This window comes from Stereum hirsutum (assembly GCF_000264905.1).
Source record: "Stereum hirsutum FP-91666 SS1 unplaced genomic scaffold STEHIscaffold_8, whole genome shotgun sequence".
NCBI lineage: Eukaryota > Fungi > Basidiomycota > Agaricomycetes > Russulales > Stereaceae > Stereum > Stereum hirsutum.
Window position 1 is genome coordinate 1,071,371 of NW_006763138.1, and position 17,493 is coordinate 1,088,863.

General features: G+C 51.4%; 5 protein-coding genes across 5 annotated transcripts; 4 read left to right on the plus strand and 1 right to left on the minus strand.

The window, feature by feature from the left end:
• Positions 1-379: 379 nt before the first annotated feature.
• Positions 380-1,987, minus strand: STEHIDRAFT_58697 (zf-DHHC-domain-containing protein; the record flags this gene model as incomplete). Its single annotated transcript, XM_007304569.1, has 9 exons — positions 380-524; positions 603-650; positions 718-743; positions 812-994; positions 1,063-1,144; positions 1,197-1,248; positions 1,351-1,414; positions 1,494-1,774; positions 1,849-1,987. The coding sequence occupies 9 exons, from the start codon at positions 1,985-1,987 to the stop codon at positions 380-382; spliced, it is 1,020 nt and encodes a 339-aa protein (XP_007304631.1).
• Positions 1,988-2,369: 382 nt separating this feature from the next.
• On the plus strand, positions 2,370-3,671 carry STEHIDRAFT_157581 (chorismate mutase; the record flags this gene model as incomplete). The annotated part of the gene is made up of 5 exons (XM_007304878.1): positions 2,370-2,589; positions 2,743-2,764; positions 2,857-3,146; positions 3,211-3,527; positions 3,594-3,671. The coding sequence occupies 5 exons, from the start codon at positions 2,370-2,372 to the stop codon at positions 3,669-3,671; spliced, it is 927 nt and encodes a 308-aa protein (XP_007304940.1).
• Positions 3,672-5,223: 1,552 nt separating this feature from the next.
• STEHIDRAFT_111606 (uncharacterized protein) lies at positions 5,224-7,178 on the plus strand (the record flags this gene model as incomplete). The annotated part of the gene is made up of 10 exons (XM_007304879.1): positions 5,224-5,304; positions 5,358-5,421; positions 5,482-5,518; positions 5,572-5,788; positions 5,942-6,209; positions 6,267-6,293; positions 6,353-6,481; positions 6,571-6,613; positions 6,666-6,715; positions 6,922-7,178. 10 exons carry the CDS (start codon positions 5,224-5,226, stop codon positions 7,176-7,178), a joined length of 1,173 nt encoding a protein of 390 aa, XP_007304941.1.
• Positions 7,179-7,949: 771 nt separating this feature from the next.
• Positions 7,950-9,225, plus strand: STEHIDRAFT_111607 (uncharacterized protein; the record flags this gene model as incomplete). The annotated part of the gene is made up of 9 exons (XM_007304880.1): positions 7,950-8,030; positions 8,083-8,149; positions 8,213-8,249; positions 8,306-8,522; positions 8,601-8,604; positions 8,678-8,789; positions 8,846-8,940; positions 8,993-9,019; positions 9,080-9,225. The coding sequence occupies 9 exons, from the start codon at positions 7,950-7,952 to the stop codon at positions 9,223-9,225; spliced, it is 786 nt and encodes a 261-aa protein (XP_007304942.1).
• A 1,515-nt stretch (positions 9,226-10,740) lies between these two features.
• Positions 10,741-16,813, plus strand: STEHIDRAFT_111608 (uncharacterized protein; the record flags this gene model as incomplete). Its single annotated transcript, XM_007304881.1, has 4 exons — positions 10,741-10,827; positions 11,043-11,370; positions 12,417-13,452; positions 13,513-16,813. 4 exons carry the CDS (start codon positions 10,741-10,743, stop codon positions 16,811-16,813), a joined length of 4,752 nt encoding a protein of 1,583 aa, XP_007304943.1.
• Positions 16,814-17,493: the final 680 nt, after the last annotated feature.

Genomic DNA, 17,493 nt, shown 5'->3' on the forward strand with positions numbered 1-17,493 from the left:
ATCCAAGTTCGATAAGTGTCCAATTCGTTCCCCCAACTATACTATCCATGTATACCTGTCCAAAGGAGATACCACATCAGCTCAGTGTCGCAAAAATCTCCAAACAAAACAGGAAAAAAATTATCAAAATATCAGACTTGAAAAGACGTTCGAAAACGTTAGCATAGCCGGACGTATATCAACCCACTTTCCAGAGCGCAACATCCACTTGCTTTCGCAGCAGAAGAGACTCTCAAAGGGTCATCTGGCCCCGGCAGACTGTCATCATAAAAAAGGTGGCGCCTCTCGACTTCAGCGCCACACTGCTGAGCTCAGGCGCTTACGGACAAGGTGGCTCACCTAATAGACATACGGAGAACGCGACACCCTGCACAATTACCTATATTTCCTCTTCCTCTTCCTCGTCCGTCAAATCTTCGCCCTCCCTGACGCCTCTGTGTCGTTCGAGCCCTGGTCTTCGTGCCCAAGAGCGACCGTCGGTGTAGGGTTCTATACGGAAAGGGAAGAAAAGGGTGTAGATTGGGCTGTTGTGAAGTAGGGTTAAAATGAAGTCAATATCCGATGCGAGAGTGGAGATGAGTAGAAGATAGGATGAGACGTACTATCCATCCCTTCCTAGGTTGAAGAACAGCTCGAGATTTTTGCGTTTGCTGTAGTAAAAGAGAAGGTCAATACACCATTCTTTCTACCCTGCTAGCCCTGCGCGAGTGTACGTACCCCAGGTCGTATGAATTCACAAACGTCTAGACCCACAAGATACGTTATATTTCGGTCAGATACCACCGAGATATGACCCCTAGAAACGACATACCTCTCCCCTCGACTTCGCAAGCTTCCTATAAATCTCGAAATCGTGTCCTTCGCAACTCGTCTCTCCGATCGCCACACTCCATAAGTGCCATGCCGCCATGATACCAACTGCGAGGCACATTACTGCGGCGAGGATGTAGGACATGATGAACACGACGGACGGGACTAAGAACGGCCACTTTGCCTAGACAAATCGTTGCGGAATGATCAATTGTGAGAACGGAAAGGAGAGTTCGGTAGAAGGAGGCTCACATTCCAATGCATCCCGAACGCCATAAGGATGAAATCCCACCCTAAAAGCGTGTACCAGAAAGCACCGATGACGAGGTACACCCTAGAGGCTATGTAAATATCGAATTTGCAAGGCTAGAGGTCGAAAGACGAACATGAAGAGAACAAAGTGGCGCTCGTTGTATAATCCGACACATTGGTTAACCCCTAAGCGAGGTTCAGTCCAATTGTCCTCGTTCGTGAAAGATACTACATACACTGATGATGTTCTCTATTGAGCATAACGAGGATCTTGGTAGACAGACAAACTCACTGGACAATGATGGTCATATTTCAACACGCAGCGGTTGCATATCCGACAGTGATGTGTCCTCTCAGAGGGAGAGAGCGTTTGACACGACAGCCTTAGCACAAGTTTCTTGGATGCACCAAGTAAGATTGTTCAAACGCACCTCTGGCTTGATTTGGTTGCACTTCGTACAGCGCGTAGTGCTCGCCTTCGTGATATTCACCTCCGAGGACCATCTCACGCCGTTCTGCGGCCTCACTGGTGTGCCGATACTTCTCCTCGCCCATAGAAGGCTATTGTCGACATGCGTTTGCGGTGGGTCATCGACGTAACCTGGTGGCACGGTGCAGACATAGTAGTAGTGTCCGAACATGTTGAGGATGATGATCAAGCATGGTGGTGCGGTCAACAGCGGCCACGGCAGACTTGGAAGCACTATGTTGACTGAAACAAGCCAAGAAGCGAATAGAACTAAACGTCAGCTTGGTATGTATGCAGTATGTATGAAGATGGCGCACGAAAGCTGACTGTCCCTGCGACAATGAGTATGACGGCGAGCCCGACGAAGAAAGGTCCTGCTGCGCCTGTGACTTTATCTCCCCACCGTTCCAGTTTTTTGAAACATCGAAAGACGACACGAGTGCATATGTTGGGCATCGAACCGAGCCAAGTCGAAGACGAAGCGAATATTTTGTGTTTGAAGACGGTGTGGCGAGAAGAAGGGAAGCTGAGCGCTGGTCGAGTCAATGGCTGATTCTGTCTCATGCATTACCACTCTCGATAATCCGTGACGGCCGTCTCCCCACACTCAATCGTTTATCTTGCATCCAAAACGCCGCCTTAGCTGGACATAACCCTCTCAAAAGACTTGTGAGGAAATAGCCAGCGTCGAAATAGGTCGCAACTCGTCCTTATGACTCAAGCCCGGACTATCATAAAACCAGGGAATACAGGGAACACTCGACTGCTCCACCTGCCCGCACCGCACTCGTCCATCTCCCTCAAGCAATCTATATCGTCTGTTTTTCCAGGTACAAAAATGCAGGCCAATTACATGCTTTCGGATAACCCGCTGTCTCTGGATAGGATACGATCCATTCTGACCAGGCTCGAGGATACCATCATCTTCTCCCTCATCGAGCGCGCACAGTTCGCCCACAATCCGAAGATCTACCAGCGAGGCGCGTTCCCAGACATCAGTGACCTAGGCCCAAAGAGTCTCTTCGAATGGTTCTTGAAAGAGACGGAGTCGTTCCATGGTAAGTTGGTGATATCAATCATATCGGACTGTTTGATCCCCTCCACCTTTATACCTTGCCTCTTCCCCGCATCCACACAGCCACCTCGCGTCGTTTCTGCTCACCTCATGCTCCGGTGCTGACCTTTCTCGTTCCCCATTACTCTTATCGTAGCCCGAGCACGGCGCTATACTAGGTAAGCTCAGCAGCCGCGCACGGATCTTGGTCTACAGACGCTTTGATATCGACGCAATCCTGATCTTACTGTTTCTCCCTTGTTGCAATCAGCCCCGATGAATACCCCTTCACCGAAAATCTGCCCGAACCTATCATGCCCTCGCTGAAATATCCCAAAATCCTCCACCCGAACAACGTCAATGTGAACGCCTCCATCATGGCCTTCTACATCTTCCACATCGTTCCACGCATCACACGTCAAGCGACCCTCATCCTCGCCGCAATGAAACGGTCGCAGGGCGTCAAGGGCGAAGAGGAGTTCGAGGACGACGGAAATTACGGCAGCGCAGCTACCATCGATATCGAGGTCCTGCAGGCCATCAGCAAGCGAGTGCATTACGGTTCGTCTCGACACAGGCGCCCAAAGTGGAGATTTGACTCAAAATTCACCTTTGATTTTCCCAGGCAAATTCGTCTCCGAGTCCAAGTTCGTCGAAAACCCTGCGGCTTTCATCCCGCATATCCGTTCTCGGAATAAAGAAGCCCTAGCCGGCCTGATCACCAAACCCGAAGTCGAACGTCGTCTCCTCCAGCGTTTACGCAAGAAAGCGTCCACCTACGCGCAGGACTACGCACCAGACGGGGAGCCCATCCCGTTGGCTAGTAGTGCTAATGGGAATGGTAGCGCGAATGGGCATGGAGGTGCGCTGGGCAAGTTGGATGTGGAAGGTGTGGTGGAGTTGTATGAGAACTATATTATTCCGTTGACGAAGGATGTCGAAGTGAGTGATGAAATTCGTGTAGAGACGAGAGTGGATGAGACTTACCGTCGTTCTTCATTCCATCAGGTCGACTATCTTCTTCAACGACTCGATGGCCTCTCGGAAGATGAAGTCGAAGCACTGCTAAACCAACCGCCGCCCTAGCCCATCCATCTCCGACTCTCCCCCGCATCTATTCGCCTCCTTGTCCTTACGGACGTCCTCGTACCACACCTTCGCATCCACTGTTCCTTCGTTGGCCCACAGACCGGCTATCGCTCAGCCGACCTGTGTGGCGGAAGGCAATCAGATCCCCACAAAACCATCCAAACCTCTTCTCATATCCTCCACCCTTTCTCTTTCTTGCTTTCTTATTCCCTTTCCGAGCACGGATTGTACCTCTGACAACCCACGACTACGTTGGTGTATTACCCATTATCAAATCATTTATGTACCCCTCCGCGCTGTGCTGTCGCTGTCGAACGCTGAAATTTCGAAACTAACGACTCTTGATGTGAGGAGCATGAGGGTGGTGGCCGAGGTTGGACAGCTCAATGCGTGCGTTTCTCCCAGCTTGTTCTTCCATACAATACTGTCCTTGACCCGGATCTGAAAACTAGTTTTCACTCCTGTATTGTCCTCTCCTAGCTCATTCAATCTCCTTCGGCTTCTGCACATATATTCTACGGGGCCTCTGGTACAAGCCTATCTAGTCTGTTTTCTTGAAACTAGAAATGTGGCTCAGTGTCGTTGCCGGTGCCGAGCACGATTTTGGCGCTGAAGCCGAACGGACCACTTTCGACACCTTTTGACTTCTTTCTCCGCATTCGTTCGCTCGCTCAGCACGAATGCTGACATATGCTATGGGGTATTCGATCCGAACATACAATGAAAATAATGTGTTGGTAGAATCACTTTTCAGATGCGGGTCAAGGACAGTACACCCTGAGGCTCTACATAATATCGATATTCCGACCTTGGACTTCATCAAGATCATTCCTCCGATATCTTTCTTTTCTCCTTCCGACGGGTATCGTCCATCCCTGCGAATCCTATGCATCGAATCGTTCAACTTGTTCAGTCACTAGGGCATATATGTAGCGGTCCCAAACGTTGGAGCCCCCGCCAGAGCTCGCTTCCTGATTGGCAAAAAAATTGAATGTACATCGCTACATATATGCCCTACTGTCCTGGTTCCCAGAACCGACTGTTGTTCGGCTCGGGTCCGTTCTCTGCAATGTACGCGTCAATCGGGTATCATAGTACCGTGGTCGGCGTCTCGACTACCACGACTTCCTTGAATGTTAACATTTCGAATACGCTGTAAAGAGGATGAAATCCTCACGATTCGAGAGCTACGAGCTCGTGTCCATTAGTCTTTACGAAAGGGTGTCTGTCTCCGTCTACTGCATGACCTTTCTGCACTGGCATCTTGCTTGGTAGAATGTTAACGCACCACGTTTGGCAGCATTCCATCCCTTGTGGCATCGATTGTAGATCATAGTATTGGTTTGGATACTAATTAAACTTTGTGGTACGCTAGGTCTTATATTCAGGTTGCACGACCATTCAATGCTTTATCGTAAGGCTCTCCGTCCGTATATTCTTGACTCCTCTACGCTTTTATAGCCCAAAGGCCCTGTACCACTCTTTCGCCCATCACCTTCAGATTTCAGACTCTACAGTCACTGCCTGTCCTTCACAAATCTCTTCAATAATGCGCGTTCAATTGACACCCCTCCTCACTGTCTTGGCGGTATCTGTGCAGATTTCCATGCTCCCAGGAGTATCCACGAAGGTGATGGCATTCACATCCGTCTTCAGATCCTGTGTAGTTAAAATTATTTGCAGTCCATCATAGAGAAAGAATCAGATGGGTACGTCGCCGATGCATCTTGGCTGTCCCTCTTCAAGCGTGAGTTTTAGTAGATCTGTTTAATCTACCGACCGTATCTGATATCTCTTGGTTGAATAGGTGATGATGGACCGTCTGGCGATGGGGAATGTGACCCGTAAGTGTCGTTACTGCGTTCAGGAGCAGTAGATAATTACTCGCCGCATTCAGTTGCCAGGCCTCCTGTTCGATCAACGAAGTCAAACGGTTCTCCGAAAGTGACCCCGAGACCATGGAACTCAGGACACTCCATGGAAACGCAAGCCATACCGAGCCTTGGTTGCATGGCGAGGTTGCTCGCTGGGAGGTCATCGAAGGTCGTGCGATGACTCTTGCGTTCAACTGTGATACTATTCCGAACGTTTGCCAGAACATGTGTTTCGGAGCGGTAAGCAACCGCCCCCTTGTCCATTGTTGAATCATTAATATTGACAACAATTCGATTGGCTACGTCTGTGATAGGTTTGTATGTTCTCCCCCCACCCCCTCCCCCCCGTTCTGTTGAGGCCTTTGTTCTGAACTGTCTGAACGAACCTTACAGGCAAAGGATTCGGGACGACTCTCACTGTCAGCAAAGCGACCGCCAAATGCCAGAATGCGCGAAAGAAAAACTCTTGTGGATCAAAGAACCCGAATAGATGCAGCACGAGATTGTGAGGTTGTTATTTATTCTTCGCCAGAGAAGCCTTCTTATAAATACACCGACTACGCCAGCAATCCCTCGTTTGCTGCCGGTAATTCGTGTGACGAATATCCGTTTGCGAGCACGCTGGAGGGTCAACTGGCCGCTCAGGACGCAGCTGCCACTCGTGAGTCACGGAAGTCCAGTCTTGTTTGCCTCTTATCTTCATGAGTCCATTCTTCAGGTTGCGTCCCCAGGGGAGAAAACTCATGTAAGTGTGCCATTGTTTTATAATCGTTTTATCCAAATTCAATCATTATTTCGCTCTAGCTCAAGGCGGTAAAATCTCTGGTTTTTACCGCAACATCGCAGACGGCACACAGTTCACCGTCGGCTTTAGCTTCGCAGCTGGAGCGACCGGATTTTGTAAGGCCAAACCAAGTTGTGCGATCGGAGCAGGTACTAGCCAGCAGTGTGAGAGGCTCTGGCAGTGTCTATCCTCGTATCTTCCGCAACTCCTTGGGAGTTGGCTGGAATACCTTTTTCAGTTTCATTACTTTTCAACGTCGTCACGCCGACATCGTTCTCTTCGTTAGTGCTCTTCTCAAGAACTGTCATAATTGTGTGTTTTTCACTCAAATAGTACTATTGGCTGGTGTCCAAACGATGCCGAGATCGTCGCTGTCGGTGGTGGTCAGTTGGTGACCTGCCGAATCGTTCTGACCACAGGTAACAAACTAGTGCTATCGCACTTTGAAGGTGTTCCATGGCTGGCAGACCGTGCCGCAGTTTCTAGTCTCCATTCACCGCATGAATACTTACGAAAGGGTAATAAAAGTCGGCCATATTATCATCAGCTCAGCCTTCGAACTGTAATGGTGAGTGCCCAATTTATTCAGATTCGGCGGAGATAGGAACGAGTGAAGCATCACGTTTAGCTTGCAGTGCTTGCCTTAGACTGCCACAGAAGCACACAATCCGGAGACTCGGATGTTTGGTCTTGGAGGGGATGAATGGAGGAGTCTTACGTTCATCGGGTGACAGTCACGGTCGAGAGTGGCTGGCAGGCAGGAAGTATGGACGTAAAGCATATTCCGATATTCCTGTGAGCGAGGAAGAATTCACCGGCTGGCACACTCAAGTGATTTCAATATAGTGCGAGGAGCGTAGGAATAGATAGAAGAAATAAAGCTCGACCTGTAGTAAGTAAGTAGCTTCTTCGGAGTTGCAGCATGGGCGGAAGGTTCCGGATCAGCGTTCAACAAGACACGCATCACGACAGTAGGTCGTCCATTCCTGCTTCAACGAACCTGACATGTTGAAACGTTGGGCTTGTCCTACCGAACACATTACCAACCTATGGTAGTTATTAACTGGACCAACGCTTCGTCCATCACATCAGTCACCAGTAGAAATGATTACGACACGAGGAAACTCAGCGCCGATCTGAACGGTGCGTTTGCTCATAGCTCAACCTTTAGAGTTCTGCTTATCCTTGTAAACGTCCCGAATTCCGTGATTTTAGACGCTCTGATACATTTCGAGTCACTACACGAGATTATCCCCGGCGGCAAGCGATCCATTGAATGAAGAAAAGCATCAGTTTTCCTGCGGCAATCATTATGCCACTTTCAGGCCATGCTCTGAGACTTGTTTCGATGCATTGCATTTGACAGCTTCCGAGTCGCGTGTACTAAGGACCTTCTAGGAGAGCGCTGCATTGGATGCTCAATATGCTGCATGGTAATTCAATAATCACCTACCTACGAGATACAACAACGGTTCAAGTCTGTAGCGCCGAGAATATATTCTTTATCCATCACTCTTTATAAACCACAGTTCGCGCCCTATATTCTTGACCCCCAGCCTCGTCTCTATACACCAACTCTTCTATCAGCCCAGGGCCCCCGCACACTGCTCTCAGACCATGCATTTTCAACGGATGTTCTTCTTTTCCGTTTTAACGGTATCGGTTCAGTTATCTCTGCTGCCAGGAGCATCCACGAAGGTAACTGCCTTCATATTATCTAGGAGCGTGCTGTATTAAAATATATTTCTAGGCGATTATAGAGAAAGAAACTGATATCACCTCTGACAATGACATCTCCTTGATATCTCTTTTTAAACGTGAGTCTTATTTAATCTGGCAGACTTTATACTAATTAGGACTGACATTTATCGATGGAATAGGTGATGATGGAGCGTCTGGCGATGGGGATTGTGATCCGTAAGTGCTCTCATTCGCCTCCAATTAAAAAGAGGCTAATTTATTCACGTTTTTAGCTGCCTCGCCTCCTGTTCTAACAACATAGTCAAGCGTTCTTCCGACGATGAACCCGAGCCTGTGGAGCTCAGAATACTCCACGGAAACGCAAGCGAGACAGAGCCTTGGTTGGATGGCGAGGTCGCTCGCTGGCACCTCATCGAACGCCAGCCGCCCACCCTATCGTTCAACTGTGATGCGATCCCCAACGTTTGTCAGAATATGTGCTACGGAGTGGTGAGCGCCTTGATCTCTCGCTTTCTTACTGAGTTTCCGATACTGATCTATGACCTGAAATTTTGTTTATGGTGATAGAACTGTATGTCTTACCCGCTTTCCGACTCGAGGTCCTGTTGTTCTCACGAAAATATGCATCGCGACGACTGTAACAGGCAAGGGATTCCCAAGGGCGTTAACGATCAGCAAGGCTTCAGGCTTATGCCAGGCGGCACGAAGGAGGAATTCTTGCGGATCTACTAATCCCAACAGATGCAGCACGCGATTGTGAGCTCTCACTTATTCGCTGTAGGAGCAGTGTACTAATTTATACCGCACACCAGCACCCCCGCGTTCGCTCCTGGTAATTCTTGTGATGAATATCCGTTCGCAAGCACGCTGCAGGGCCAACAGGCCGCGCTGAACGCGGCTGCTACCCGTAAGTCATCGAAACTGAGCTCTGCATGCCTCTAGCTAACTCGATTCTCCAGGGTGTGTTCCTGCAGGGGAAAATCGATGTGAGTCTGTGGTACTATCTTCGGGTGATTCATCGGAATTAATTTGCTATTTGTATCTAGCTCAAGGAGGGTCCATTTCGGCCTTTTACCGTAACCTTCCGGACGGCACGGCGTTCACTGTGAGCTTCACTGGCGCCGCAGCGTCGACTGGCTTCTGTGCGGCTAATACGAACTGCGTTGTTGCGGCCGGAAGTAGTCAGCAGTAGCTCGGGATAGGCTCGTCATCTCATTCTCCTCGTATCTGAGATGACATGTACTGGGGATATCTACTAGTTTCGAATGCTTGTCCCAGTGGCCCGCTTGCCTTCAAGTCGAACGTATATAATTACTTGCTTCCTTCGATGGGCCGTCGGTTTGATACCCGAATGATGCTGAGCGTGTCCTGAAAAAGTATCTGTTGTGATGTGGCCTGTACGAAATTGGTAAGGGGAAAAGGGAGGAAGTTTAGAAACTCCGATTCAAAGTCCGTCATTGCTCAAATTTGCCACCGAATCACGATGTCGGTGGACTCTCAAGCTCTTTGCTCAACATCATACATGTCGCCAACACGTCGCTCTTTCATCTTCATTCTGCTCATCCCTGAAACGAACCTCGCATAGCACCAAGTTTCTGAACGTTGCACGCTTCATTACGCTTTCACTTTAAGCACTTCTCGGAATGTACAACCATCTTCGTCCCCAATAACCTCTCAAGCATTTAGTTCCTTCCTCGCCTGTGTGTCCAAAGCGCAAGACTCAACACAATGTTCTAGAAACAACATGATCAATGGCCAAGCTGGACCCTCTAATTTAAGATTATGCAGCGACCCCGAAGGTAGCTTCCAGTCTCCATTACATAGCACCTCATCTCCTGCCGGTCTATGTATGCGGCCTGCGTGCCACCTAAGTATTCTCGTATCCATCATTGAATGTCTTACTACAACCTTTTCTCCTAAAAATTCTCCATTTCCCGGATCCCCTTCAAGTTATGGCTGTGTCTTCATTCGGTTCCATTCGTGACACTCGGACATTTTCGTACAGCACAGGGCACAGGAATAAGATATTTTTCACTACACCACCCGGAACTACCGCAGCTTGCTTCGAGTCCCTCTTCCACATTTTGACGTTGCAAGCGAAGAACCAGTGAAATTTAGAAGAACTGTAAGTAGCTCTGGTCGAGGCCACGGGGTCTTCGGGGAGTGCATTCTACATACTAGACGAGTTGCTTGGGTATTCGTAGCAGAATTCTTGGGGGTTTCTTGGGGGTTTCGTTCTCTTCGTGGTCGACGCAAACCAAGACCGGACGCGATTCTACGGCGTGGTTTCTGTGGCAACGCTCCTGAGTGTATTCATGTGCGACTTGGTAAGCGGCAAAGGGTTGAATCTATATGTGGCGCAATCGTATCCCGGTGGATATATTTCCTACAAAGACACCGGGCTGAACACACGCCTGTCAGATTTAGTGAGAGAACGTTCGAGCGAGCAAGGAACAGCAGGCTCGGAGACAGTTCCTTCAGGAACCGGGGCCTCCGTCGACGGAAGGAGAATGTTCGTAAATTGAAAGGCCGGCGGAGGGATTGCTTAGGTAAGCGGATAATTAAGGGCGAACGCTTCGAGTCTGGCCAAGTGTTCTGATTTCTTTCCTTTAGACGCTCGCACAAGGGCAAGTCCGCTTAGGGCCGCCTGCGCCCTGTCCGTTCTTTACCTTTTCTCTCATCACCTTCGAGCGCGACGTGGCCGACGATGTCCATAGGCGCACCGCCGTTGCTCGCGTCGCAGTGGGCCGGCGAGCACGCTTCCGGGAGCGCAACTGGGAACGTTCCCTCCAAGGTACGAGCATTCTTTCCGAATTCCGACCATGTTTCTTGCCCCCGGACTCTGTCTCCTGCTCTCGAGCTGTTGATGATCACACAACGGCCGTTCTTCCGCTTTCCTTTTGCTTCTTGTTCATCTTTCCTCACGCTCACCCATTCGCTCCTTTCCTCTTGCCATCATCATCGCCACCTGTCACGAACGACCCCCACTACGTCCCGGACGATCTCCAGCGTTTCTCGTCTCCCCCAGCACCCGTCGACTCTTTCGACTCCGGCGCTGGCATGTCCGCCTCACATTCGTCCTCTCATTTCACCAATCCTTTCCGCTTCTCATCCCAGCACGACGCACACTCGTCCTCCAGAAATGGATCCTACGGATTTGGACGATCGTCCGACACGTGGACTTCACATGGGAATGGATTCGGCGGAGTTGCGTCCGCCTCTGGTTCATCATCCTCACGCACACGCACCTCGTCAGCTTTCGCTTCGCTCATGGATGGCAGTAAAGGCAAGGAGAAGGAGAGGGAAATGGAGGAGAGTATTGCGTCCACTGCACAGCGTACGTCGATCTTTCCGTGCTCGGTTCTTCTCGATCGCCACCTCTTGTCCGACTTTGGGATACAGTCCCATCTCATCATAAGTAACCCGCACTGCGCTTTGGCTGCGTCTCTACTGGGTTACTCCTCGCAACGACGGGAGCTTCAAGGTGCTCGTCACGACGAACCCTCCGGCCGGCTAGCAAGCCTTCTCGGATAGGCAATAATTCTAGAAGGAAGTCATCGAGAAGCTACTTTGGGCCGCAGCCGTTGGCTAGCTCGGGCTCGTACGTTTGTATCTATCGAGCACTACCATCTTGAAGATATAGTGCCATTATATTGGCATCATGCTTACGCGACCCTCGTCGCTGTCTTCTGAACATGTCCCCAATATATGGTACGGCATCTTCGGGAGTCAAAGTTTGTTCCCCTATTTGCCGGGCACTCGACGTCACTTCGCTTGCTTTCGCGGTGTCGATTGTGTTTATTGTTGTGGCTTGGGCTTTGGCATCCTATCGTGAAGAATTTGGATCACAGCATCCCGCACGTAGTGCGAGGCGTTTCACTCGGCACGTCCAACCTCCGAGCGCTTGGGATGAGCGCGTCGAAGTAGACGCTAGCGTCCTCCTATGTAGCATTCGCTGCGTAAACGTGGTGTATACTGCGAATTCTTTCGCCTATATCAGGCGATATATATAGACGAACTGTACACATAGGTTCACGTGCTCTAGAAGCAGTTTTGTTGTTGCGCCGTTGCGGGCATGATATACCTCGGTTGCCACCACGAGGCCTTGAGTGCGGAAGCCGACTGACCCGGGATAGATATAGGAGCTTGTTCGGCTCATTGAAGTATCTAATTGTTTCGTTGGCCAGAAGGTCATCTCTGCCATGTTTGGCTATGCAACATGTTCAAGTTGTCCATGAGAATATTTCGTCTTTTGGCGTGGTCTATCGAAATATCAGCCCCATATTTCTGTTAGGCGAAAAGACAGGACGAAAATTCATACCACAATCCCACTATTGTTTCGTTAATCTGCTGTATCATGAATGCTCACACTATTATCTGTAGCAGAACCACCACCGCCTTCAGACGCCCGTCCAAGCACTGCCGACCCATCGAAAAAGAACAGAGGAAGCATCCTATTTGGCGCCGCCTCTGACGCTCTCAAGTTCGGCCGTCGACGGAAATCAGTCCGTGCATCGCATCACCCCGTCCCCCCACCAGCGTCCCTCATCCTCCCCGAAGTGATCGAAATCAGCGCTCCTAAACCAGATGAGGAGGAGCAAGAGCGTCAACGATTGCGTGATGCGGCAGCCCAATCGATAGGTCTCGGACACGATATCCTCGAGCCGGCGCGATCGCGAGAGCCAGAGGAGGATCCGTATGATGATGAGGATACACAGACGTTGGAGAGTGCGACGCATCCGGAGTCCATCCTTTCTCCATCCTTCGTCTCTTCGCATACGTCGCCACAAAGTCCGACGAATCTCAGTCATTCGTTCTCGACAAGACGACGCGCGGGGTCATTAGCACTCTCTAACCAATCGAGAATAACGAGCGCTGCGGATAAGGAGAAGGAGAAGACGCCTGTGATCCCGTCGTTTCCTGCGAGTTATAGTTCGCTGGTGCCGTACGTGCAGTTGGAAGCCTCACTACCGAAACATTTCCCGCCTCCGTCATTGCTGAAGATGGCGCTCTCGAAGCAGTGGAAGACACGTTTTGTGGTCTTCACCTCTCCTTCTCAGCCTTCGACGTCAAACCCTGGTTCCATTCGCACGCATATGCATCTTACCTCTCCGACGATGACGAATCCAACGCAGAAACTACCCGTTCCATCGTATTTACACCTATTTAAGTCGCAGTCTGCCGAGGAGCGCGAGGTGGAGAGGTTGGAGATTAATGAGAATAGTGTGGTTTTTGTGACGGATGAGGAGGTTGGGAGTAGGAGGAGCGTGGTCAAAGTAGGAGGGATAGACGTGGGCGCGTTGAGGAGGGAGTGGAACGGCGAGGAGAATGGGCAGACGATGATGCTTTTTCAGATTGTGGATGTGGCGGTGAGTAGGAAGTGGATTGAGGCGATCAAGGTCGTCGTTTTGAGGCAGAGGTAAGTCTATCTGAACCTGGACACGAATACGATGTGTGCTTACAGACTTCTCGTGTGTAGGTCTATACGAGCTGGATTGGGTGTTCCGTCACCGAATATCGGAGGTACAGAACCCAGAGGTGACATGGACGTCATGCTTTCGATGCGGATGCAACATATGTCGTCCTCTCCGGTGGACTACAACCCCGGTCTCTCTTCGCCCAATGGATCGCTTCTCCACCACTCCAGCCTCAGTCATGGCCCCAGCCATAGTCACAGTCACAGCCAAAGCCAGAGCACGAACGGTCACGGCCATAACCATCATCCTATGTCAATATCTTCCACTTCGACCTCCGCATCCTCGACCATCCGTTCCTCTACCGGTGCATCTTCACCATCACCCCGCTCGCCTAACGCCGTCGTCACGCTCAAAGGACTCTTCACCGGTTCTAGCCGTCCAAGATCATCTTCACGAGCTGCATCACCTTCGCCTGAGCCAGATACGGAGACCAGCGAGTCGTTCAGCAGTGCCGGGTCCAGTCTTCTCGGGATGCTCAAACATCAGCATACTGGGAACGGGAGCATCACCAGTAGTTCTGAGCGGGCTATGTCGCCTGTCTCGACTCCTATCGTTAAACCGATGTCGATGCTTCCTTTGCCTCCACCTCTTACGACGCCAACGCATAGTCACGCGGGTTATCACAATCAGCCTGGACAGCGAGAGCAAGAGGCTAACATATCAAGGAAAATTGTACCTAATCGGACGTCACTTGATTGGGCCCCTGTTCCCTCGTCCTCTCTTTCTTCGTCGGCCGCGTCGTCGTCTGACGTCCCGATATCCATGCCGTCGACACCCATCACTAACACCCATGCAGCGTTACCCCCTCGTTCAATGTCACCTTCCTTGTCCCTTCAACCTCCACCGTCAAATCGAAGACGCGGAAGGGCCTGTACTGCCGGAAGCACAGACGCTCCTCTTCCTTCGCCTACGACGCCACGAAGCACGGAGACCGGTGGTTTGATGTATAATCACGGCAATACGAGCACCGCAGGTAGTTTTGGAATCACCCCTGCTGCGTCTGTGAGCGGACACGGAGCGAGCGAAAGGTCCGGTACCAGTCTTGGGCACGCGTCGAATAGTACAGGGACGCCTGTACAGAAAGCAAGACCGGCATCGATGTCGTCCGTTTCGACTATGGGCTCTGGATCCGGGGCGTTCGGCGGTACGGGTGACAGGGAGAATGCTGGGTCATTCGAGGGGAGTTATAACCCAGCTGGGTCCTCTTCTGGAGGTGGCAGCGGTAATGGAGGCTCGGGTTCGGGAGGGAATGCGAGGAGGTGGTCTAGGGGGATGATGTCTCTGCCTAAGCGATTGACGCCGCCGTCGGGGTCGCCTCCTCCCGTTCCTTTCGGACAATCGAACCAGAATCAGGGCATATATCAGCGTTCGCATCGACTATCGCATCCTTATGCTGCTTTCGGAAATTTCGGAACTGGAGACTCCAATGGCAGCAATAGCACCCACTCATCTCCACTCAATCGGTCTTCATCACATCGCTCGCCTGGACAAAGCGGTCTTGGAGTCGGATTGCAAGTCTTCTCGAAACGGAACTCGACGAGCTCGGCGTATAGTTTCGTTTCGACACATTCGTTGCCGTCACCACAAACTCAGACCGGGAGAAGGTCGAGTTCGAGCCAGAGGACGTCTTCTAGTGCTGTCAGCGGTGGAGGTGGAGGTGGAGGTGCGGCTGCGGCTGCGGCTGCGGGTAGTCGACTGAGCGTTCCGCCGCCACAAAGACCCGCCCCCAATGGCGCACTCCCTCCTACCCCCCATACTCCTGGTACTCCTGGAACTCCCCCAACACCCCTCACACCTGGATCTCCAGGTGAAAGTTCGGCTTCCTCTGCCCATGAACACGGTTCAGGGTCTGGGACCCTTCTGAGGAGTGGGAGCACGGGGGGAAGGCCGAAGACGGCGCCAGGACCAGTCAGGAGCTCGATCAGAGATTCCATCGCCAAGAGGGCGGTCAGGATTTCGATGTTGCCCCCCAATACCAGTAGTCCACCGTCTGCTAGTCTGCCACCGAGGCCGGATGAGCTGCCTCAACCTGGCGCACCTGTTACCGGTTCGTCGACACCTGGTCCCGCTAGTTCGAGTATGGATGCAGTTTCGTCGTCGACCACGAAGCCTGCCTCGGCGTCTATCTCACCTGTGGCGTTCAAGAAGAGACATAATCGAGGACATAGCATCGACAGCAAGTTGCTGGGATTGAGAGCGCTTGGAGAGCCACTGTATTCGATTCCTGCGTCTCCTGCGACCGAACTATCCGCGACGAACTCATTGCCTATCTCTGCACCACTACCACCGCCACTGAACTCATCGGGATCGACCTCGGCTTCTAGCTCACATTCCTCGTTGTCAGGGTTGAACGCAAACGGAACGACTTCGTCTCTTCTGAACTCACAGACGCCCACGCCAACCGCTACGCCTGCGCCTCCAGCTCAATCTCAGGGCCCGAAGCTGAGCAATCCGTTCAAACGACTCAGGATCCTCAGCGCCCCTTCACCCATTCATATTCCACTGGATGTCCAGATCGCGAATGCGAATGCGAATGATCAGCCCGCTCCCATTTCCAGCAACGGATCCACTTTCATCAGCTATGCCGCCTCTCCACCCGCCACGCCTATCGGCGAACGCATCACCAACATGCAGAACGACCCGAACTTCCTGCTGATGGCGCCTACGCCCATCGAGACTTCACCGTCACCACTGTCGGAAGGCTCGACTACGCCCACGTCGGGAATGGCAACTCCGCCACAGGTACCGGCTCGAAGCCCTTTGAGACCGCCACCTCCGCCTTTGAGTCCTCGGTTGATGGGCATACCGATGATGGTCGGAGATGAGGAGAGGGAGAGGGAGCAGGAACATGAGTTGACCTCGTTGAGTCCGCCACCGAGAAGGGGATCGAGGGCGGCAAGTACTTCAGTGGGTGTCGGTATGAGTATGGGGTTGGGGAGTGGAGCGGGGTCAACGTCGACATTGGGCAAAGGTGTGGTGGAGGACGTAGGTGGTGAAGGTGCGATCGGCTCCGGGATGAACGTGTCGGTCCTTGAGCTTTCGTTTGCTGGTGGTCCGGAAGGTGGGGAGGGGAAACTTAGGGAGGTGGATGAACTCAGGGAGGATGGGGATGGAGAGCAGCATAATGAGAATGAAGCGATGTTTGTGGAGGATGTGGACAGTGATGTGGATGAGGCGGAGGCAGAGGGGAGGAAGGAGGGTGGTGGTGGTGGGCAGTTACCTCTCGATCTGGATATCTCGATGTCGCAGCCGCAGGAGAATGCGTCGAGGATTTCGTTCGGTGCTGTCGGTGTGGCGTCATGAGTGGGCTCGACGTCGAGTCTGCTGTCATGTTCGCCGCCCGTGTATATTCTCTTTCTTCTCTGTCTGGATCTGGGATACCGACCTCTATTTTTCTTGTCTATGATTTCACGTTCTTGGTGCTCAAGGTAGCTCTCAGTCTCTTCTTGGTGGATCTTCTCTTCCATTGCAATCGTCACCGTACATGACACCTGCATCAGTCTCCTTTTATCCACGGTATTGTTTACCCCGATTTGTGCGCATATTTCCAATCTCTCGAACGTTCATGTTTCATATTTTCATTTGCTCTATGTTATTTACTTGCCATCTTCTCTATCTCTATCTCTTTCCCTCACCCCCGTGACCATGCCACCGCATTCCCTCCCTCCCTCGCATCCCCTCATCATCCCATCTCATCGTCCACTCGCTCTTCATCACTTGGAATTTCTTCGTCAACTTTCTCACTCACTTATCTCTTTCCGTTTCTGTGTCTCATCTGACTCTGTCGCGCTGGAACCTCAATCTCAAGTCCTCTCTCTTAATGGTTAATTATATCGTGCAATCTGTACCTTTACCCAGTTCTTCTTCTTGACTTACTCTGCTTTAGTCATTACGACCACTTTTACCACCCACACCCGCTGAGCTCCCCGCCACATCTCCACTTGCGTCCCCTCCTTCCCTCCGTTTACTCAATGCGTTCGTTG